General features: G+C 43.7%; 1 protein-coding gene across 1 annotated transcript; it reads left to right on the top strand.

Annotated features, from left to right (window-relative positions):
• The first annotated feature begins 220 nt into the window (after positions 1-220).
• Positions 221-24,640, top strand: LOC125555873 (uncharacterized). Its single transcript, XM_087523567.1, is given in 4 exon segments — positions 221-466; positions 23,875-23,955; positions 24,072-24,216; positions 24,218-24,640. Coding segments are annotated over 4 exon segments (687 nt in total). The 3' UTR covers positions 24,433-24,640.
• Positions 24,641-24,831: the final 191 nt, after the last annotated feature.

The raw sequence follows: 24,831 nt of genomic DNA on the forward strand, positions 1-24,831 counted from the left end.
TTCCCCACTGCCCAACTGATATCATTGGCTGGTGCCGAAGATGATGGTGGCCGGCACCGGTTCGAGTTCATCACCGGCCACTACTTCGCCATGGCCGGCACTGGCTTGAGTTCATCCTAACAATCCCCTCTTCCGTGGAGCCCATGCGGGGTCGACGAAGGTCCTCGCAAGAAAAGGATCCGGCAAGACACCTGCTGTGTACGCCGGCGTCGCCTCCGCGATGGCCTTCATGGGGCCCAAGTGGCGGCGGCCTCCCGTGTTCCACTTCTCCTTGATGATGGCGGCGGATGTAGAGGCGCTGGCCACCGACCCGTCGCTCTCCGCGCACCCGACTTTTGTCGCTGCTTGCATGGCGCGGCCGCCGACATGGGAGTCTCGGCCACAGAAACGGGAGATGCGGTACGAGGCGGCGTGGACGGCAGCAATGACGCCCGTGCGCCGCTTCTCGTCGAGCTGGCCTGGAGCGGCGAGTTGCTGAACCACATGCCGGCTTGGGGCGGCAACTAGCTCCGTCGGGCGAGGGAAGGGAGGTGGATCAGCAAGCTGCATAGCTCGTATCCGGCGGGCTACCCAGCCGGCTTGGATGCGGAATAACTACTCTTCGTAAGCCATTGTAAGAGTGGACAAAATGGTGGAGGAGATAGGGGAGCGGCAGAGGTGTGCGATTGTTGGCCGGCGTTTGGCCTCATTTAAATAGGAGATTAAATAGACGGCGAATGGGAGGAGCTCGGCCGGCGTTGCATTTAACGCTGGCTCGGTCATGAACGGACGTGTGTCCAGAGTGGGTTTCTCGGCTTCCACACGGGCGGGTTTCATGGAGGCATTTGAATGCGTCACGGAGGCGTGTTCAGCCGGGCGTGCCGCGAGTGGCGCCCTCGACTCTGACCTAGGACACTGCGCTGTTCTTCCACTGACGTGTGGGCTCTTTGGGTGCATGGCCTGCATGTCAGTGACCCAACGCAGGCAGCGCATAGCAGAGGAACCTTTGGTGGGCCAGGGCGGTCAGAAGCGGGCATTTCATAAACCGATGATTGTTCATTGAGTGTGACGTCATCTTTTTCATGTAGATAAGCCTACTATGTTGATAGCCCGTTCGATACATTGTGATTCATAAAGACTGCTGCAAACATCAATGTTCTTCTTATCACAGATAAGATTGATTAATACCTGTAACAATCCATGTCCTTAACAAAGGCTGCATGCACGTATAGGTTGAGCGTGTGTCTTGCGTCGTGTGCTGTGTGCATGCAGGCGTGCGAGTGTTGCATGCGTGCAAGGGTACGTTTCAGTGTTGCATGCATGGGTGCGTATGTGCGTGTGTTCGTGAGTGCATGTGTACGTGTCAGTGTTACACGCCAGCATGCATGCGTGTGTACGTGTCAGTGTTGCACGCCTACATGCGTGCGTGCATGTGTACGTGCGGGGTGAGGCTACACGTAAGTCGACTGAATTTTTCATCTCTGGTCATTAGATTTTCCAGCCGTTGGAAACGAAATCAAGGGCCTCCAGTTTATCATCAACCTCCACCCCCCTTGAGCCGCCAGCCACCACCGGCCGAACCGCCAGCCCCCGCCGCCTGCGGCCGGCCCGCCCTCCCCGAAACCACTCCCCACCGTTGGTCCGCCGCTGCACCGGCCATCCCTCTAGCCCCCCGCCGAGCTTTTTCTCCGGGGATCCCCACCCCACCGCCCAATGAACGCCCCCCAACTGCCGGTGACTGCCAACCAGAGGTCTCACGACTTCGAATACCCACCTACCACTAATTTATTACCATTTTGTCCTTCATATACGCGCTGACGGGTGGGCCCTATGGTAATGTGCGCTGCTGAATGTGGACCCTTTGACTGGTCAATTGATCGTGTTATCAACAAATTACGGAGCTGTATGGTGAACCAGTGACCGTATGATCACCCTATAATGTACTCCTATTTTATTAACACAATACAGATTCAAACTACCATTCCTTTCTTTCATATACGGGCTGATAGGTGGGCCCCATGGTTACGCACCCCGATGGTGCAACACTAGTTGCGCCGTGTGGAACGTTTGACTGGTCAATTGATTGTGTCATCAACAAAATATGGAGTTGTACGGGTGAGCCAGTGACCGTATAATCATGATATGTATTTGTTTAACACGGTATAGACGCAAGGGCTCATATATACGTGCAAGCACTCACCGCTATAAGCGCACACACGCGAACCCTACCCCTATGAGCACCTTCGAGAGAGTGGGCCAGCATATATGATCTTGAGATTTTACGAAGTCACCATAGGTGCCTCATAGTCGAGTGGAACGTCTCCTCCCACTGAACGTACATCACCGAAAAATACTGAAATTAACACAAGATAAATGCGAGCACCGGGGCTTTAACTTGGTGGGCTCGAAAAACCACTATCCTCTAACCATCCAACCACATGTTGGTTAGCACGACAAAATGTATGTGGTGACCGTGATGAGCTTATTCTGAACTCCAGTGACCATATCGTGCTTTCGCTTCAAATACAATGACCATAAGTGTCGTCAACAAAATACGGAGCACGCATCAAATGCAAAGGTCAGTGTCATCAGCAAAATATGGAGATGTATCGTGAGCTAGATACCGTTGTACTATTGTATATGCTTATTTTCTTAGTGGCCGATTGCGTGTGTGGTGTGGTGGGCACATCATTTCTAGTTGTGGTGGGTCAACATGAGGACTAATGGGTCGGTTCCATCCTGCGCCACATATAGGTTGGACCGAGACGTGTTATACGAAGACCCATGTGGAGGACTCGGCATACATCACAAAGCTACCAGAGTCGTGGAGGACTCTATCCCCACTGGTGATAAGCCAACTATATATTATGTGTAACCCTAGGCCCTTAGTATGTTATACAAGCTTGGGGGCTAGTTCGTCGATAGTATACACACACACAATGCCTGGTATTCACGTGTACTTTGTACACACCCCTATCACTAATATACAGTACCAGGAGTAGGCTCTTTCTTCAACTGCAAGGGTCCGATCCGAACTAGGGTAAAACTTTGCCTCGTATTACCATCCAGCCTAACAGCCAGGGATATCCTACCGAATGATACGATGAAATCATACCTGCCAACTACTAAGAGAGAGGTGTGCCGGGGGAGGGGCAATGTGTGCGAGAGAGGCCTAAAGATAATGTGCGTGCGGGAGACACGTAGGCACATATATGTGCGTATAGAGGGCTAGTAGAGACCATGGATGTGTATATATGCATGTGAGAGAAATAGTGTTTTCCAACTGAGATTAGTGAAAAGAGTGGTACATAGTAGTCAGAAAGAGAGAGAGAGAAACAGAGAGAGCATGTGCGTGAGACACCCTGACACCCTGAGAGATATTGTGAGCATGTGTGAAAGAGAAATGTCGATGCATATAAAGTGTGTGCACTTATGTGTTAGATAGAGAGATATATAACGTGTTTGTGAGAACAGGGCGAGGCATAGTGCATCTACGTGTAAAAGGCAGTTCTACGCATTAAATTAAAAATATAAATGGCATTATTATTTTTGGATGAGATCATGATTTTTGCAAATTGTGTATGGACGAAAATCGGTCTATCAGACACCCATACTCTATTGAATTCTAGCATGTGCATGTGTTTATTTCATATTATCGATCCATAGAGTGAGAGCGGTTTGAAATACAGGCAATGGATCTTTTGCAATTCATATATAAACATTAATTAGTGCACTCCATGTTGTTAGTGTGAAGCACTTTATACATTTGTCACTTGCATGGATACATTCCAAATTGCAAGCTACAAAATAGAATACATGTCGAATTCAACATAAAGGGGGTTTCAAAGATTCGAATTCATAGGAAGTGCATTCATCTATTTGAACCTAAGATAATGGCATTTGTAAATCAGATGTAAAAGGGGGCATCAATCTTTGTTGTGAGTTTGAACATGCTATATATATTCATACGCATATCTAACTTTTCTTTTGCAACCAAGGATATTATATCTGGAACCATGCATGAACTGAGGTAAGTTGCATATTTTTTAATATATACTCGTGTACAATGTATATTCAAATGTACCCCCTCCATTCCAAAATAATCGTAGCTTTAGGATTTTCAAGAGTAAAGATTTGTGAAGTTTGACAAATCCTGAAAGTTCAATTCAAGAGAACCGAAAACGTTAATGCTTCTGCTCCCAAATATTGAACGAAGCGCCAAATAGGCCTCTGGTCACCCGAAACCGTGCGAGACTAATGTTTTGGTGGTAGGAAATTATTGTCCTGACTCTGGCCCGTGCAGCCTATCGGCCCGATGTCCAAAGGTCTAAACCGGGGTAGGTTTGTAACTTCACCAAGACGCCAGTCTCAACCGCCTTCGAGAAGCATTCATACGCCGTGGGTGCCTACCCATGCGCTCGACCGAAATCTACCCCGCCCACATTTGGGACACCTGACATGACTGTCCTACCCCTAACCCGCAATATGTCCGAAATGTTAGATGGGGGCAAAGTTTGTAACTTTCCCCAAATTTCAAACAAGCGCGTCTCAAACCGAAACATTGTTCCCCCTTAGTTCCCCGCCTCCCTCCGTTTCCCCATTCATACTCCGTGGGCGTGAAAACGCCCTCTCCACCAGCCACGAAACCCCAGCCTCCTCCGTCCTCCACCCCATAGCGGCCAATCCACCGCCGCCCTCCTCCATCACGTCGGAGCCAGTACCCCGATGTCGTCGTCCAACGCAACCGCAACCGCAACGCCCTCAAGGACTTAGCAGCTGAAGCCGAGGCAGAGCTGCCTCCACGATGCCGACACCAACGTGCGCCGTACCAAAACCACTCCAACCACGCCATCCCGCGCCTCACTGCTGCGGTTCCACTTTCGCAACCATCCACCGCACCAGAGCTGTTCCTGCTACGCCGTTGTTTGCCGCCTCAGATCTGCTTCCCCGCCGCCGACAGACGGCCACCGCACCACACTCAACAACTTGGCCATGGGTTCGTCCAAGGCTGCACCATCCTCCACAACTTCTGGTTTCCGACGAACAACAAGAAGATCGTCGGAAAAATAGAAGGAGGACACAACACTACCAGCAGAAAGAGGTACTCCTCTTCCCTTATTCGTGCAAATCTTACGTCTCCGCTCACACCGTATTCATCCCACAAAAGAAACTAGTTGAGCGCTTCTTACTGCATCTTCTTCGTGATACTAAATGCACAAGGTTTCCTCCCTTTTACTATTTCACCTTTGCTAGAGGTCAGTAGCCCGCCTGGATTTCAATTCAGGGTCAGTCGAACCGCAATTAAAAGAAGCAGCACCTGCTTAGGCGCGCAGAGCACCTAGTCCGCCTGTTCCCCGAGGAAACGGCACATCGGTGTCTATCATAGGGGTGTGGGGCGCAGGAGCTGCTTGCGCCCGATCTGGAGGTCGGCGGGGCTTGAATGGATGGCCGGGGGGGCGGGGGGCGGTGCCAAGCACGGTGGTGCGGTGAGGTCGAGGGAGGGCGCAGGCAGGGGAGGAATACTGGGCCGGTGGTCGCTGGCGTTTCGTGGAAGATCGTCAACACTGACTGACTGGAGGTAGATGAAGGCGATCTGCCCGTTCTTTGTACATCGGACGGTGCAGAAAAAATGGACTGACCTATTTGCTTTCAGTCGACTGTTATTTTCATAGAATCCTGTAGTAATTTAGTGTGCCATGCATGTTGTAGAGCTATCATATGTCTCCCGTCATTTATTTCTCACCCACCTGCTATCTGCTACCTTTACACTGTACTAATTGTGCACACACTTCACCCATACTCACACTATTGTTTTTTTATGCATGGGTATTTCAGACTCTGACGCAGTGTTGATGAATGCAGAAAAGAAAAGACATAAGTCGCTCCAGTGTAATTCAAAGATAAGCACTAAGCGTTTCAGCGCTCTAATGGGTGCAGTGTCAGCAGTTGGAGACAGTAAACATAGCTCTGCAATTGATGATCTCAATTGCCACACACAACCATCCCAGGTGCTTGCTTTAACTTCGCGCTGTCAAATGTGGTTGCATGTTGCATATGGTGTCTAGCTTATATTGCTTCCAATTTGGTTAAATTGCATCTGCTTACTTTACACATTAAACCTTTGATAATGACATGCCTTCCTATTTTTGATACATACTACATATGTCTATTAACCATGTTCGTACATCAAACTAATGCTCTTTTGTATCCCTCGTCAATCACTTATGATGAGACAGTCACCCGAGTGGGTTACTGTGAGACACCCTACTCGTTTAAAGAGTGCAGTGTCATCCTCCCCACATGATTCTCAAGAAACAGCAAGGCTAAATGAAGATAGTCAACGTAGCTCTCTAGTCGATCACCGCAATTCCCCCACACCACCGTCGCAGGTGCTTGCTCTTACTTGGCAGTGTGATATGTGGTTGCATGTTGTATATGGTGTCTACCTTGTAATGCTTCTAATTAGGGTAAATTGCATCTGCTTAGTTAACACATTATACCTGTGAATATGACATGCCTTCCTGTTTTTGGTACATACTACGTCTTTCTATTAACCATGTTATTACATCAAACTACTTTTCTTGTGTATCCCTCATCAACGCTCCTAATTTGTTAAATTGCATCTCCTTAGCTTACACATTATACATGTGAATATGACACGCCTTCCTGTTTTTGGTACATACCACATCTGCCTATCACACCATGTTCTTACATCAAACTACTGTTCTTGTGTATCCTGCATCTATCGCTTATGATGAGACAGTCACGCGCGTGGGTTAATATGAGACGCAATACTCTTATAAAGAATGCAATTTCATCCTCTCCACATGATTCTCAAGAAACAGCAAGCCTAAATGAAGATATTGAACGTAGCTCTGTACCTGAAGACCGCACTTCCCCTACACCACCATCACAGGTGCTTGCTCTAACTTCGCAGTGTGATATGTGGTTGCATGTTGCATACGGTGTCTAGCTTGTAATGCTTCTAATTAGGGTAAATTGCATCTGCTTAGTTTACACACTATACCTGTGAATATGACATGCCTTCCTATTTTTGGTACACACTACATCTATGTGTTAACCTTGTTCTTACATGAAACTACCTCTCTTTTGTATCCTACATCAATCACTTAGGATGAGTCACCTTTATTCGTTGCATATTATTTCTAGCCTATTGCCATGTATTACTTCTAATTTGGTCAAATACATTTGTTAGGGCACCCTTTTAATTTGGCAGAGTGATATTGGTTTCATCTTTCATATGGTTTCTAGCTTGCATCGATTTTAACAAGTTTAAGCACCTTGTGCTTAGTTTACACTTTATACATCATACATGTCAATATGTCACGCAGTCCTGTTTTTCATACATATTCCATCCTCCTATCCTGCGGCTGCCTTACATGAAAGTAGTGTTCGTCAGTATCATGCATCAATGAGTTCTAAAGAGCAAATTTTATTCCTTTTTCTTGTGGATTTGACTTGACAAGGCAAAATCAAGAAAGAGGAAGGAAAAGAGTAAGGAAGGCGATGATGGTGGTCCTCTGCAGCAACGTAAATGGAGCTGACTATTCCTACAAAGGTGCTCCACCACGTACCCGGTACCCGCGAATGCAGCAATCGTGCACCTAGGGTTTTAGGGTTTATTTGTTAACGTCGCCTTTACGTAACACTCATGTGTGCGAGACAGCGAGAGGCTGACTACGTGCGTGCGCCTCTTCTCTTCGTATATGTACTCCACCGTTTGTCTGGTGTCCAAAAAATTATAATAACTACTAGCAATGTGCCAATGCGTTGCCACACAATCAAAGTAGATTAATACATATTCACCGATTTGATAGAAAAAAGTCTAGTTTTGAAATACGTATATCACTAAAAATATGTTATGTTTCACTCAAAATATATTCCTTTGGCGGTTTTCATGAGATAAGGGAGGAATGTTGTTGGTTTGAAGATTCGAGAAGTGGTATATGTCTAATTTCTACTCTTACTAGCAAGATGCCCATGCGTTGCACAGAACATCAAGATCTTGTGGGAGAAAGGGATGAACGAGGGAAGGCCTTATCTGCAAATGTGGTGAAGAGTGCGAGTAAATTGCCATATTTTCCTTCCTATCCGTCAGATATAAATCGGACGACCTACATTGCAGGATGGAAGGCCCACCATCATCACCAACTCTATTTTTTATCCCTACTCTTATAAAAAGCATTGTCGGTGATGATCGTGTGCCTGCCATCCTGCAATATAGGCCGTCCGATCTATATCTGACGGATAGGAAGGAAACTATGGCAATTTTGGAAAAAGATACCCACACCCCTCTCCACATTTGCAAATAAGGCCTTCCCTCGTTCATCCTTTTCCCCCACAAGATAAACTACTCATACAAATGCATCTTGATGTTCCGTGCAACGCATGGGCATCTTGCTAGTTGTTGCAAAAAGCCCATGTGTGTGTGAGAGAGAGGGAGAGTGGAGGAGGACGGAGTGGATGTGTGACAAAGACACAAGGAGTGTGTGCGTGATAGGTATCAGCTTAAAATGAGGCGATAGTGTGTGTGTGCATGATCGAGAGGGCGTGTCTCAAGAAGGGAAGAAAAATCTACATGGATACAAGGAGCGGGAGAGAGACATGTATGCGATGGTGGAAGCACGAGTGTGCGGGTGTATAAACCTATCTAGAGGCTAGCTAGTCGATAAATGTTTGTGAGAGAAATACGAGTCGGGGTGCAAAAGCGAGAGTTTTATGTGTGTGAGAGAGAGACGGTAGTCGAGAAGGGGAGTGGAAGCAGGAGTTGTGTGTGTGTGTCTGAGAGAGAGAGAGGAGACGGTAGTCGGGGTTGTCTGATCGGTAAACAAATGAATAATGTCAGTCTGGGATGGAGATGAAAAGGAGATCGCCACAAATGTTGTGTCTACAGGAGAGAGAGAGAGTAATTTTAGTGGTATGAGTCATATGTAGAGACATATAGGGTGTGAGAGAGAATCCCATAGAGAGAAAGACAAAGTGAAAGACGAGTGGAGACTGTGTGTGTGGCGGTGAAAAAGAAAGGTTAGGTACCGAGTGATACCAGAGAACAGTAGAGACGTGAGAGATAATGAAAACCGTGTAATGTATAATGATAGGGAGAGTGTGACACTTCTCAAGGGAGACGTCGAGAGACCATGTTTGCGAGGATAGGAGAAACATGAAGTGAGCGTGCGGGTGAGCTGGAGAAAAGAGAGTGATAGCTACCTGAAGGAGCATGCATGCGAGAGAGATGGGCGTGAAAGGAGTGAACAAAAAAGGGATTCAAATATTTGAATCCGAGATGATGATACATGTAATCCATACTCGAACCAAAATTGATCTATCAAACATGCATACTCATATGAATTCACGCACATCTATGTTATTTAATATGTAGATATTACTGATCCATACATTTTAGTAGAACATAATTTGGTTAAATTATTTCGAATTCAACCTTAAGATTTCAAGATCGTTGTATTTGTAAATCATATTATACATATAAAGGAGCAGAATTCTTTGTTGTGCTTTTGAAAGTATATATAAAAAAATGATGTATATAGAATGTAATTCCAATTGAAAATAGATCCCGCCCCAAAAAAATAGAATACAAACGGGATTCGAATTGAGTTGGTACGGTAAACGTGCACTCTGCAAAATTTGAACGAAGCGGGGAAAGTCGCAGTAACCGCCCGAAACCAAAATCTGCGAGATGGAAATCACTACTGCCTATCCCTGCCATGCAAAGCCTATCTGCTGGATTTCTATAGGTTTCGATAGGGGTAGGTTTGTAATTTCACCCAAATGTGACGTAACCGCCTCTCACCCGGATTCATACATGGTGGGTGCCAAAACACAGTGTGTCCTCGGCCGAAATCGACTCCCTCCCCGATTCATATTCATACACGGTGGGCGCCAAAAACAAACTCTCGTCGGCAAATATTCGGTGTATGCGAGATTACCGTCCTATCCCCAACCGACTAATGTTGCTATGATGTAGTAGAAATTTGAAACGGGGGCTAAGTTTGTAAATTTCCTCGCATTTGAGACAAGCGCGCCCTGAATACATGGTTCCCCCTTCCTCTCTACCCCCCTTTTCCCCATTCGTACTCTGTGGGCGCCAAAACACCCTCTCCACCCCACCCTCCTCCATCCGTCACCGTCCGCCACCCCATCCACCGCCGTCCTCCTCCACCATGCCGGAGCTGATACCCCCCCGCCGCCGTCCATTACAAGATATCGACCTCTCTCATCCACGGCTTCGGACCGGGATCCTTGCATCCCGTCCTCTCGCTTCATCCCCGCCGTCGTCCACCTTGCCGGCGCCGCTCCTACGACCGTCTCGTCCACCGCGCCCCGCCGCCACCGTCTACCCTCCTAGATCTGCTTCCATGCCGCCAACAGCCATCGCTACCGCAGCACCGTCAAATTCTCAGCAGATGCGTACACGGCGCCACACCAGAGGCGGTACTCTTTCGTATCTGCTCAACTTATTTATCGCAGCAAGAAAATAGATCGCCACTGCTTTACTCTGATTTCTTGTCTTGGTTGTGAAGTTGCCTTTGTCCGGTTTGCACCTTCTGATCCGCCATGGCACGCTCAACACTATACTCCCAATGCTTATGGTTTTCCCTTTTATATTCCACACTAGTTAAATCACAGTAGACTAAATTTCAAAATTGGGTCAGTCGATTTTTCAGAGCTCGCCCGAGTTCGCCGGTGCGATCGAAGGGGCTCGAGTGGTTGTGGGGCCTTGCCGAACGAAGAAAACTCGACGCAGGTGGTGGTTGGGGCGGGGGTGGGGGTGGGGGTGCCGGAGGAACATAGGCGATGGGGGCCGGTGGTCCGGCCGGCGGCCCGTGCGGTGTTCTGTATGGGAAGAATCAGAGATGAGGAAGAAGAAGGGTTAGGAGACATAGGATCTTCGTCCAACCGCCTGAAATGGTCGAGAGACAGCTGGGAGTTGCATTCTTAATGCGCTCTGGTTCATCATGTGTGGGCACTGTGCAACCAACATTTTATTATCCAAAATTTGCTTGCTCTTCTTTACCATGTTCGTCTTCCGTTCTTCTTTAATATGTCTCTGTTCCTAAATATAAGTCTTTGTATAGATTCCACCATGGACTTCATATGGAGCAAAATGAGTGAATCTACACTCTAAAATGTATCTGGATACATCTGTATGTGATCCATAGTGGAAATCTCTACCAAGACTTATATTTTGGAATGAAGGGAGTATGATAGTAGTACAATATGTTCCTTGTACTGAAGATGACCAGAGACGTTTGCAGTGTAGAGGTCTATACGGTCGGTTGTGATGGACACTTTGAGCCTCTTTGATTCGTAGGATCTTGTAAACATAGGAATAGGATTTGTAGTGGCCTGCCCACTTGAATCCTATAAGAATAGCAAGGAAATGTGGGGAGCTGTGTCTCCTTTGAGAGTTACACTGATATTAACAGTACCGCACCTTCACTTGAAGAGAGCTGGTATCCGAAGCCTTTCTAGTCGTACCAGCAATACTAGCACATATATTCCAGCAAGTTCCACTTTGCTGATTTTACTCTGATGCTTAAGGTTTTCTCGTTATATCTACACTATGATCTGTGTAGCTGCTTTGTGTCCCACTAGCAGCAGTCCACTCTTGAAGCTAAAAACTTCAATGACTTACAAAATTGGCACCAAGGCATTGAGTGCCATTCTGGATGCAATGAAACTCATACGCTCCCCACCTGTTGATTCTTGTTCAGAATATGATCCTAATGACTATTCTAACCTCGAGGAGTCAAAGGCAGATGGTCTGTCCTGTTCACCCATCAAGGTGCCTGTTCTAATTTGGTAATGTTTTATTGATTGCGGGTATCTTGCATATGTTGTCTTGCATTTCTTCTACTTTGTTGCACCGCCATCTGCTTAGTTTACTCATCATATATGTCGAGATGCCATGCCCATCCATTATAAATACATATTCCATCTGTCATCATACCATGTTTTTCCACTCAAATGCTGTTCTTGTGCATCAGACATCAAAAAGGAAGAGGGTGATTGCCGAACCTGAAGGAGCACCAGCAAAGTCCTTGAAAAACGTGGTGGTGCCGGAGAAATCAGACGGCACCCCACTTATATTGGTTGTACAACCAGTGACACAAAACGTAGGACCGACTCCAGCAGACTGTACCCATACTTCACTGGCCACACCACTAGCCCCACCACATAGGACCTGCACTCCAGCAAAAAGTATACCGATTTCATTTGCCATAGCACCAGCTGTACCATAGAAAAATCCCACTCCAGCAAAAAGTACAGCAAGTCCACCGGCCGAAGACCTATCCCAATTGCAGAGACGGCCAATTCCTGCAGATTGGAACCCCATTCCATTTATTCCCAGTTTAAAAGACAATGCTTTCAATGTTGTTAGGGACTACGTGCATATATTCCCATCATGGAAAGAATATTGTGAAGAGAAACACCATTTTCACATCTTCCTGCCCAACTTACGTGTAAGTGCTATTATTCATGGTTATTATTTTCCTATTTTCTGCTGATTGAACACATCAATGATTTACATTACATTGTTGTAACTAGGCGAGGGTCAATCTGGATAGTCATGACGAGCAAAGCTTGCTTGTGCTTTTGAAGGAAACATTGCAGCAGTATCGGTGTTACCTGAGGAAATCACACTTTGATGGCAAGTCTATAAACGAATTTTTGGTGAAGTCTCCTGTGCTAAATTTAGAAGACATTGAATGGAAAAACCTTGTTATGCACTGGTCTCGTTCCCAGGATGAGGTACTGTCTATGAAATCACATGACAATTTGAACTTCTACTTTTCCGCATGTGCCTTACGGATCTTTTTTTGCAGGAAATCTGCTCGAAGAAGAATTCCGGTTTGACAAGAATGACAGGATATCGCAAATATGCTGCCCGCTGCTTTGCTCTTGTTAGTACCTGTTGTCCTGTATCACTGTACTTGCATACATACCTGGTTCATTATGTGACAGCAGTATGCATGATAGCTTGCTTATCAATTGTTCGCTCCAAATTATCTGATCTGTATGAATGGTTACATTAGTGTAGAATATATCCAATGCCAATGTTTTTTTAGCTCTGCATTGTTCTTGTAAGTACATGCTGTCCTTTCTCAGTGTACTTATAATGATAGGTAGTTGTTCATGTACCATCACTCTGCAACTTATTTTCCTTTGCCCTCCATTTTCTACACATCAGATCTATATTTACTCTTACCATAAGGCTGGTACTGAAGAAGTTTAGCTGTGCATTGCTCTTGGCTGTACCTTTTGCCTGTATCGCTGCACTTACATTTATAGCTACTTGGTTATGTAGCATCACTCTTCATCTTATCTTAAATATTCTCCAATTTTTCGTATATTATCACATCTATATTTACTCTTAACAAAATGTAGAATAAAGGCAATGCTTTTGAAGAAGATGTTGTGGTAAACTTCTTGAATTGCCCCCCCATCAGCATGGACAAGGCCTTTATAGAGCCTGTCTTCACCAATAATGTAAGTTTGTCCATCTCAAGCCTTCAAACTTTGTTGTATATATTTGGTTAGGCATGACTGCAACAACTGTTTATTTTTGGTGTTTGCATCAAATTGCTTGTTTAAAGTTTATTATGTAGTTCATAAACAAAAGTTTGTCTTTTCTCAATTTAAGTTTTCAGTTGTACAACCAAGTTCCTTCTTCATACCATGTAAATTAAACTATACATAGCAAGTGATCTTCTTTTGCACTGCATGTATGCTTCTGTTCTTCATCCGTAATTCAGTGGTGTGGTGAACCTACCCACTACAGCACAATGTCATATTCTGCAATGTCTTGACTATGAACAATGTCATATCATTCTACTATTATTTAAACCGTCTCTTTATTTGCCAATCTGAAATGGTATAAATTGACAGCACACTAACCATTGATACTTATGAGTTCTTGATTTGTAATCCAGTGGTGTCGTGAAGCTGCCAACTCCTTCACAATGTCATTTCCCGCCATGTCTTGACCTGAACAATACCATGTTGTGTTAATGCAATTTTAAACTGTGTCACTTTATTCGTCAGTAAGAAATGTGATGAATTGTCAGCACTGATACTTTTATGTGCAAAACCTGTCATCTGTCTGCTTGTTTATCTTTCAGAGTGAGGAAGATATAAGTGTTGAACAAGCGCAGTCTCATCATCTTGCTCAGCTGCTTGCGCTGCAGCTCCCCAGCAGGGCTAACCTTTCTTGAACTCTATTGAAGTGCTGTCGGTTTTGTATATATTTTGTCGGCGTGTTTATTTGCACTGGTGGCGATCTTTGATGCCCAGTGTATGTAATCTGCTATCTGCTTGTGCTTTATTATCATAGTGGCGAACTTTGATGCCCAGTGGATGTAATATGCCGTAATTCTTTATTGTATAGTCTAGGTTTTTTCTTATTCAAGGTGCTGTAGTTATTTTACTGTATATATATCCTGTCTTCGCAGTAAACCATCCAAACCGTAAAATTATGGTACATAATCGGGCCGTCATGCAATCACGATGTAGATTGGGCCTGAAACGTGCCGAACAGCTCACGGGCCGGCAGCAGCCCGAAATGAACCCCGGCCCATGATTGTGTGAATCAAATCACGGGCTTTTAACATGCTAAAATTGTCTCGGTCCTTGTTTGGCCCAATCAGATATCAGCTGCGAGCAGGCCGGATGCAAACCGGGCCGTAGTTAGACCCAACTATATGACGGGCTTTTAACAGGCCAAAATTAATATAGGGCCAAAATGTTAAACGGGCCCTTAACAGGCCAAAACTAATATTAGGCCGAATTACTAAGTGGGCCTTTAGCAAGTGGGCCCAAAAGCATAGTGTCCAGTTGACGGGCCGAATCTGATATGGGCCATAATTGAGCCCAAAGCCTCTTAAAGGGCCGGACCTGATCTGGGCCGTAATTTGGCCCAGAACGTGGTAGGCTTTTAACGGGCCGGATCTCATATGGGCCACTATTAGGCCCGGAGTGTGGCAGGCCATTAATGGACCAGATCAAATATGGGCCGGTATTTTGCCCAAAACATGGCAGCCAGTTAATGGGCCGGCCTACTAGGGTCCTCAAAATCTTGTGGGTCTACAGTTGGGCCGGCCCATTAATGTCGGCGAAATCTCGTGGGCCTTTAGCTGGGCTGGCCCATTATGATCCGCAAGAATCTTGTGGGACTTTACCTGGGCCGACCCATTATGGCACACAAAAATCTTGTGGGCATTTACCTGGGCCGGCCCATTATGGCCCGCAAAATCTTGTGGGCCTTTAGCTGGGCTAGCCCATTATGGTCTGCAAAATCTCGTGGGCCTTTAGCTAGGCCGGCCCATTATGGTCCACAAAATCTTGTGGGCCTTCAGTTGGGCCGACCCATTTAAACTTGATGGGCTGGTCCATGTGTCAACATATCATAGGCGCGTCTCGCCCATTGGATGAGTGACACCTGTGCCAACGCGGACCTGACACGTGTCTCCTCCAGCCAATGATGATTTTACACGTGGAAAATCCCCATTGGTCGGGGCTGTTAACGGGTTATCGGATCCAAAACCCGACCCGATAGCTTAACGGCGTTCCGTTACGGTGGATGCCACGTGTCGGTCACCCTTGATGAAAGCGCTTCTGTGACGCGCGATTTATTGTCATGGAAGTGGACACTTCCGTGATGATAATTTTGGTAATGTCATGGAACACTTCTACGACAGCATAGGTATGACTATCTTGATTCTGTCATAAATTTGTCATTGATGTACATGCATGACAAAAAACGCGACCTACTGTGACAAACACGTATCATCATGGAAGTGTATTTTTTGTAGTGTTTGCTACTGTCCTACAAACCTCTGCACTTGGAGGCCCAACAACGTCTACGAGAAGAAGGTTGTGTAGTAGACATCAAGCTCTTTTCTGGCGCCGTTGCCGGGGAGGTTAGCGCTTGAAGGTATATCTTTAGATCTTGCAATCAAATCTTTTAGTTTCTTGTTTTATCACTAGTTTAGTCTATAAAAGAAAACTACGAAAAATGGAATTGAGGGTACCTCATATGCTTCATATTTTTAATATCTTTCATGAAAATAAGGATTCCGTTAATTGTGCCAAAATGCTAGAAGAAGAATGAATTAAAATGTTTGGCACTAAATCTTTGAATGATGAGCATGATTGCAATGTTGTTAGTACGAACTCTTTGAATATCCATTGTACTAATGATGATTGCACTAGTCATGATGAAAATGTCTCTTATAAGCATGTCAATTTTTGTGGAGTGCATAGGGTTTGCAAGTACACACCAAATAGGGAAGATAGATTTTGCAAGAGGCATAAGTATTTAGAAACTAAATGGCTGCAAGAAAGGCTAGATGTTTGTGCTGAAAATTTAAATTTTCTTAGCCATCCTTGTGAACTTTGCAATGAACGTGGTCATTTAAATATCCAATGCCAATTGTTTCATGATCGAATCGTGTCCCAAAATTGTGATGACTTGATTTCCCATGCACATCATAATGAACTTAGTTTGCTTGTGGGTTATGAAGAAATGAAACATATAACTAAGGATCTTCCAGAATTTGACCTTGATAAAGTTCTTGATTTTGATTTAGAGGAAATTTATATGTATTGTGCGGTGAATTGCATTGAAAATCCTTATATTGCCAATTACATAAAGTCAAGTAAACAACTAGAAGATGAAGAGAACACTAATGAAATGGAAGAGACTTCCCAATATCCTCCTATTATTTCTTATGATGAATCAAGTAACGAGGAGGAGCCTTCTATTCAACCAATCTCATTAATAAGGAGCTCCAAAAAGAGGGTTAAACCCATACTTAATGTGAAGAAGAAAAAGAAAAGACGGAGAAGTAAAGGTAAAAGGGCATCCCTCCCAAATGATGTTGCTCCTATTACTCATTGTGATGATGATAATTACTATACTATTGGTGCTATCCATACTATTAATTATGAGAGTGATTATGCTTATGATATGAAAAGGCCCAAGCTTGGGGATGCTATGTGTGATGAGAATGACATGTTTGAGAATGTATTTGCTGCAATTAATGTTTGTCCCAAGATTGGGGATGCTACGTTTGATGAATATGATATTTTTAGTCTCCCAAGTTTTGATGAGCAAATTTATTATGATGATAGCATGCCTCCTATTTATGATGGTTATATTGACGAAAGTGGGTTTGGAAGAGTGTCAACTTTAGGAAGTAATGATCCCATTATTTTGGAGGATGTTGAATCTTATTTTGACAATTATGAAAGTGGATTTGGAGAGGTCATGACTTTATTTAGTAATGATTCCACTATCTTGCCAGAGGTTTCAATTGATTATGATGAGAACAACGTTGCTACTTATGATGATTATTGTGATGACACGTATGCTATAAAAGGTAGTGATGATTATATTAAAACTTGTCATGATTATGATTACCCTTTTCCTGAATAGTATTCTTTTAGTGTGGAAACAATTTTTAGTATTCGAGTTTCTTATGATACTCTCACTATTCCGAATGAGAAGAATTTTGCCTATGTGGAGAGCAGTAAATTTTCTATGCTTGTAGATCATGAAAAGAATGCTTTATGTGATGGTTATATTGTTGAATTTATTCATGATGCTACTGAAAATTATTATGAGGGAGGAATATATGCTTGTGGTAGTTGCAATAATATCAAGTTTCCTCTCTATGTGCTTAAAATTTGGAAGTTATGCTTGTTTTACCTTCCTATGCAAGTCGATTCTTGTTCCCATAACTTGTTTGCTCAAAAAATCCCTATTCATAGGAAGTGGGTTAGACTTAAATGTGCTAGTTATATTCTTCATGATGCTCTCTGTATGTTTCAGTTCTTATCTTTTATGTGAGCATTATTGAAATCATCATGCCTAGCTAGGGGCGTTAAACGATAGCGCTTGTTGGGAGGCAACCCGATTTTATTTTTGTTCCTGTTTAGTAATAAATAATTTATCTAGCCTCTGTTATGGTTGATTTTTTATGTTTTAATTAGTGTTTGTACCAAGTAGAACCTTTGGGAAGACTTCGGGAAAGTCTTTGCGATCTTGCTGTAAAAAACAGAAACTTTAGCGCTCACAAGATTTGCTGCTATGTTTTACTGGAGAGTGTTACTTAGTTGATTCTTTTAGAAGATGATTAATAGATAAATTCCCCACGTCCAGCAATTTATTTTAGAATTTTTGGGGTTCCAGAAGTATACGTTTGATCCAGATTACTACAGACTGTTCTATTTTTGACAGATTCTGTTTTCTATGTGTTGTTTGCGTATTTTGATGAATCTATGAGTAGTATCGGAGGGTATGAACCATAGATGAGTTGGAATACAGTAGATATTACATCAATATGAATTTAGAATGAGTTCACAACAGTACCTAAGTGGTGATTTATTTTCTTATACTAACGGAGCTTACGAGTTTTCTGTTAAGTTTTGTGTCATGAAGTTTTCAAGTTTTGGGTAAAGATTCGATGGACTATGGAATAAGGTTTCGCAAGAGCCTAAGCTTGGGGATGCCCAAGGCACCCCAAGGTAATATTCAAGGACAACCAAGAGCCTGAGCTTGGGGATGCCCCGGAAGGCATCCCCTCTTTCGTCTTCGTTCATCGGTAACTTTACTTGGAGCTATATTTTTATTCAACACATGATATGTGTTTTGCTTGGAGCGTCATTTTGTTTTTTTTTGTTTTGCTTGCTGTTTGAATAAAATACCAAGATTTTAAATTCTTAAATGTTAGAGAGTCTTCACATAGTTTCTTAATTATTCGACTACTCACCGAGCTTCACTTATATTTTTCGGAGTAGTTTGTCGTTTGCTCTAGTGCTTCACTTATATCTTCTTAGAGCATGGTGGTGGTTTTATTTTATAGAAATAGATGAACTCTTATGCTTCACTTATATTATTTTGAGAGTCTTTAGAATAGCATGGTAGTTTGCTTTGGTTATGAAACTAGTCCTACTATGATTGGCATTCAAGATGGGTATAATAAAAACTTTCATATAAAGTGCATTGAATACTATGAGATGTTTGATACTTGATGATTGTTTTGAGATATGAAGATGGTGATATTAGAGTCATGATAGTTGAGTAGTTGTGAATTTGATAGATACTTGTGTTAAAGTTTGTGATTCCCGTAGCATGCACGTATGGTGAACCGTTATGTGATGAAGTCGGAGCATGATTTATTTATTGATTGTCTTCCTTATGAGTGGCGGTCGGGGACGAGCGACGGTCTTTTCCTACCAATCTATTCCCTAGGAGCATGCACGTAGTACGTCGTTTCAATAACTAATAGATTTTTGCAATAAGTATGTGAGTTCTTTATGACTAATGTTGAGTCCATGGATTATACGCACTCTCACCATAAACCCACCATTGCTAGCCTCTCTAGTACTGCGCAACTTTCGCCGGTACCACAAACCCACCATTTACCTTCCTCAAAATAGCCACCATACCTACCTATTATGGCATTTCCATAGCCATTCTGAGATATATTGCCATGCAACCTTCCACCGTTCCCTTTATTATGACACGCTTCATCATTGTCATATTGCTTTGCATGATCATGTAGTTGACATCGTATTTGTGGCAAAGACACCATTCATAATCCTTTCACACATGTCACTCTTGATTCATTGCACATCCCGGTACACCGCCGGAGGCATTCACATAGAGTCATATTTTGTTCTAAGTATCGAGTTGTAATTCTTGAGTTGTAAGTAAATAAAAATGTGATGATCATCATTATTAGAGCATTGTCCCAAGTGAGGAAAGGATGATGGAGACTATGATTCCCCCACAAGTCGGGATGAGACTCCGGACGAAAAAAAGAGAAAGAAAAGAGGCCATAAAAAGGAGAGAAAAGGCCCAAATAAAAAATAAATAAAAGAAAAATGAGAGAAAAAGAGAGAAGGGGCAATGCTACTATCCTTTTACCACACTTATGCTTCAAAGTAGCACCATGATCTTCATGATAGAGAGTCTCCTATGTTGTCACTTTCATATACTAGTGGTAATCTTCCATTATAGAACTTGGCTTGTATATTCCAATGATGGGCTTCCTCAAAATGCCCTAGGTCCTCGTGAGCAAGCGAGTTGGATGCACACCCACTTAGTTTCTTTTTGAGCTTTCATACACTTATAGCTCTAGTGCATCTGTTCCATGGCAATCCCTACTAACTCATATCGATATCTATCGATGGGCATCTCCATAGCTCGTTGATACGCCTAGTTGATGTGAGACTATCTTCTCCTTTTCGTCTTCTCCACAACCACCATTCTATTCCACTTATAGTGCTATGTCCATGGCTCACGCTCATGTATTGCGTGAAGATTGAAAAAGTTTGAGAACATCAAAAGTATGAAACAATTGCTTGACTTGTCATCGGGGTTGTGTATGATTTAAATATTTTGTGTGATGAAGATAGAGCATAGCCAGACTATATGATTTTGTAGGGATAGCTTTCTTTGGCCATGTTATTTTGAGAAGACATGATTACTTTGTTAGTATGCTTGAAGTATTATTATTTTTATGTCAATATTAAACTTTCGTCTTGAATCTTCCGGATCTGAATATTCTGGCCACAATAAAAAGAATTACATGGATAAATATGTTAGGTAGAATTCCACATCAAAAATTCTGTTTTTATCATTTACCTACTCGAGGACGAGCAGGAATTAAGCTTGGGGATGCTTGATACGTCTCTAACGTATCTATAATTTTGATTGTTCCAAGCTATTATATTATCAACCTTGGACGTTTTATATGCATTTATTATGCTATTTTATATGATTTTTGGGACTAACCTATTAATCTAGAGCCAGTGCCAGTTTCTGTTTTTTCCTTGTTTTTGAGTTTCGCAGAAAAGGGAAACCAAACGGAGTCCAATTGACCTGAAACTTCACGGAACTTATTTTTGGACCAGAAGAAGGACACGGAGTAAAAGTGTTGGGCCGGAAGAGTCCCGGGCTGCCCACGAGGGTGGGGGGCGCACCCACCCCCTAGGCGCGCCTCCCTACCTCGTGGACAGCCCGGAGACCCCCTGACTTGTTCTCGACACCAAAACCTCTTATATATACTAAAACTTCCAGAAAGAAACCTAGATCGGGAGTTCCGCCGCCGCAAGCCTCTGTAACCATCGAAAACCAATCTAGACCCGTTCCGGCATCCTGCCGGAGGGGGGAATCCCTCTCCGGTGGCCATCTTCATCATCCCGACGCTCTACATGACGAGAAGGGAGTAGTTCACCCTCGGGGCTGAGGGTATGTACCAGTAGCTATGTGTTTGATCTCTCTCTCTCTCTCTCTATCTCTCTCTCTCTCTCGTGTTCTTGATTCGACACGATCTTGATGTATCACGGGCTTTGCTATTATATTTGGATCTTATGATGTTTCTCCCCCTCTACTCTCTTGTGATGAATTGAGTTTTCCCTTTGAAGTTATCTTATCGGATTGAGTCTTTAAGGATTTGAGAACACTTGATGTATGTCTTGCATGTGCTTATCTGTGGTGACAATGGGATATCACGTGATCCACTTGATGTATGTTTTGGTGATCAACTTGCGAGTTCCGTGACATCGTGAACTTATGAATAGGGGTTGGCACACGTTTTCGTCTTGACTCTCCGGTAGAAACTTTGGGGCACTCTTTGAAGTTCTTTGTGTTGGTTGAATAGATGAATCTGAGATTGTGTGATGCATATCATATAATCATACCCACAGATACTTGAGGTGACATTGGAGTATCTAGGTGACATTAGGGTTTTGGTTGATTTGCGTCTTAAGGTGTTATTTTACTATGAACTCTAGGGCTGTTTGTGACACTTATAGGAATAGCCCAACAGATTGATCGGAAAGAATAACTTTAGGTGGTTTCATACCCTACAGTAACCTGTTCGTTTGTTCTCCGCTATTAGTGACTTTGGAGTGACTCTTCGTTGCATGTTGAGGGCTAGTTATATGATCCAATTATGTTATTATTGTTGAGAGAACTTGCATTAGTGAAAGTATGAACCCCTAGGCCTTGTTTCAACGCATTGCAATACCGTTTGTGCTCACTTTTATCATTAGTTACCTTGTTGTTTTTATATTTTCAGATTACAAAAACCATTATCTACTATCCATATTGCACTTGTATCACCATCTCTTCGCCGAACTAGTGCACCTATACAATTTACCATTGTATTGGGTGTGTTGGGGACACAAGAGACTCTTTGTTATTTGGTTGCAGGGTTGCTTGAGAGAGACCATCTTCATCCTACGCCTCCCACGGATTGATAAACCTTAGGTCATCCACTTGAGGGAAATTTGCTACTGTCCTACAAACCTCTGCACTTGGATGCCCAACAACGTCTACAAGAAGAAGGTTGTGTAGTAGATATCAACGGGGCACCGAAGAGTGGAGGCGGGCGACGAAGGTGCTGCAGGGAGCAGGGAAGAGGAGACGCTACCAGGGAGGTTCGGGTATGAGGTGCAGCGTGAGGGAGATGGGAAAGGATCGAGCGAGTCTATCCCTAGCAGCGCGAGGTGGGGAACGAGGGGATCGAGACGAGAGGCTGCTAGCGGCTAGGGTTAAGGAGATGGTGGGGCGCCTGGGCCTAGCAGGCCTGCTTGTGGCCTAAGGCCCATGGGAATGAGGGGGGGGGGCTTCCTTCTTCTCCCTTTTTTTAATTTAGTTCTCATTTCTCCTTTCTGTTTCTTTAACTAGCTTATGTTTGGCATTTAAATCTTGAACCAAATGACTTTTGAAAAAGTAGAGCTTTGACATATAAATACTATACATTATTTAGGGCTGCCACAAAAAGTTTGAGGACTAGTTGGATTCATTTGATATTTTTTTAAATAGGAAACGTTTATTTTGGGCTGTTCGCCCAGATTAAAATAGTTTAAGGGCAATTTAATAATTCAAATAAAGTGGTTTATTTATGACAATTAGATAGTGAATTTTTGCAACCCAGCGAACATTTTTGTTTTACTTTTTGAAGATATAATAATTTGGCTTCGATTTTTGTTAAGTGGCAATTTGGCTAAGTTAAACCTAATGACATGGAATCATTAGGGGGGTTAGTGTAGCTTAATTATCCGGGCATCACAGAGAGAGAAGGGAAACAGACTACTGATTAACAGCCAGCCACAGCACGAGCTCCTAGGCATGTTTTGAGAGAGTGAGGTGGATCATGTATAAAAAAGTAGTACATATTTGTATGCAACTATTGTACTTGCCGGCTATAAGCTTGACTATAGATGATGTGGTAAGACCATATAGCCAGCAGCTGGCTATAGTATAACCATGCTCTTACATGTGGTGCAAAGGCCGGGAGAGCCACTCCTCCATTATTCAAAAGAATAGCTCTTTTTTGCTTGCAGGAGGTCACTGAAACAGAACAGACGAATTGATGTTTGGGAGTTATGTGCAAAAATCCTCTTCTGAGCCCGAGCTCAGCTGCTCTCGAAATCCAGATCGTTTGTTTGCATGTGGATTTGTGACGGCCAGTGTATTTCCCTGACATATATGAATTTCCTGGGATTTAGGCACGGACACATTCATTGCGACAGGTCGACGAGATGCCATTTAGGGACAGACAGGATAGAGATGGCTCGGCAATTTATCTAAGCCAACATGAGCCATCCGGCCGTCTGGTTGTCCGTCCGTGCTGGGACTAGCCCAGTGACAATAAATGCCAACCAACAACAACCATCAGCCCATCCCCACCCATTCATATCCTTAGACCGGAAACCACACCTCGTATTGCTGAGCCATTCCATATCTCCATCTTCGGCTGATTCGCCATGTCTGCTTCATCTTCGAACTCCATCCCAATCTTGTCTGACTGGCTGCTGCCGCTGATGAGGTGACCACTGTGCGACGATGATATCAAGACCAATGTGGCGAGGTCTAGATCTCAGGCTGGTAGCCGCTTCTACAAGTGCATTCGATATGATGTAAGTGGATGCAATCGGATATTGTTCTTTTTATCGGCCTCAAATTCTTCCTTGGAAAAACTCAGATCTGACTGACATGTTTTTCATTTGCCTTTTGTTTTTTTCTAATTTTTTAGTCTCGTCAGTGTCGTTTCTTCGAGTTTCAGCGAGCTTACTGGAGGAGGATGACCCCAATGCAGATAGCTGTCGCGCATCACCAAGCTAGGATGCACCCTGGAGGCCAGATGTTTTGTGTCCACCATGCTAATGTGGGCACGTAGATGGTGCCTGTTGCGAACCAGCCGCATGCATAGCCGTAGATCCAGCCTCAAGCCAACCAGAGCTGGTCAACAATCTGGTCCAGCAAGTCCCGCCCACGGCCGCAGCCAGAGCTGGCCCTGGGTCTCAGGCCTTGTAGGCGTCAACGTTCTTCTTGGAGCTGTCAACATCATGCTTACAGTTCTCGTCCTCATGGTCGTGGTTGCGTCCTCAAACTAGGGGGGCAGGGCCTCTTAGCATGTGCCAGGGATCTATGTGTTAGTGTACTACTATGTAATGAAGTAATTAAGGGTGGCTCCCTCTACCGCTAAGCCTATTTCACTCCCATTCATGCAGTTGATGGGCTAAACTTAGTAGCGCAAGATGTTTTAGTTCAAGTTCAGTATGTACTGGCGCACCTGATGTTTATTAAGTTCGCTTTTGAGATTGTTCTGCAATTATATTTTTTTGTCAAGCATGTTGTATGTTTTTTACATACATCAATTTACCAAGAGAGTAAATTCTAGATACAACTTGATGGAGCGACACATTTATTATGATTAAAATTGCAGCAACAAAACATAGTTGCTAACACTTTATTGTTCAACCTATTCGAACACTTGGAAAACGTAATGCAAA

This window comes from Triticum urartu, chromosome 5A (assembly GCF_056163025.1).
Source record: "Triticum urartu cultivar PI428250 chromosome 5A, HENAU_Tu73, whole genome shotgun sequence".
NCBI classification, from domain to species: Eukaryota; Viridiplantae; Streptophyta; class Magnoliopsida; order Poales; family Poaceae; genus Triticum; species Triticum urartu.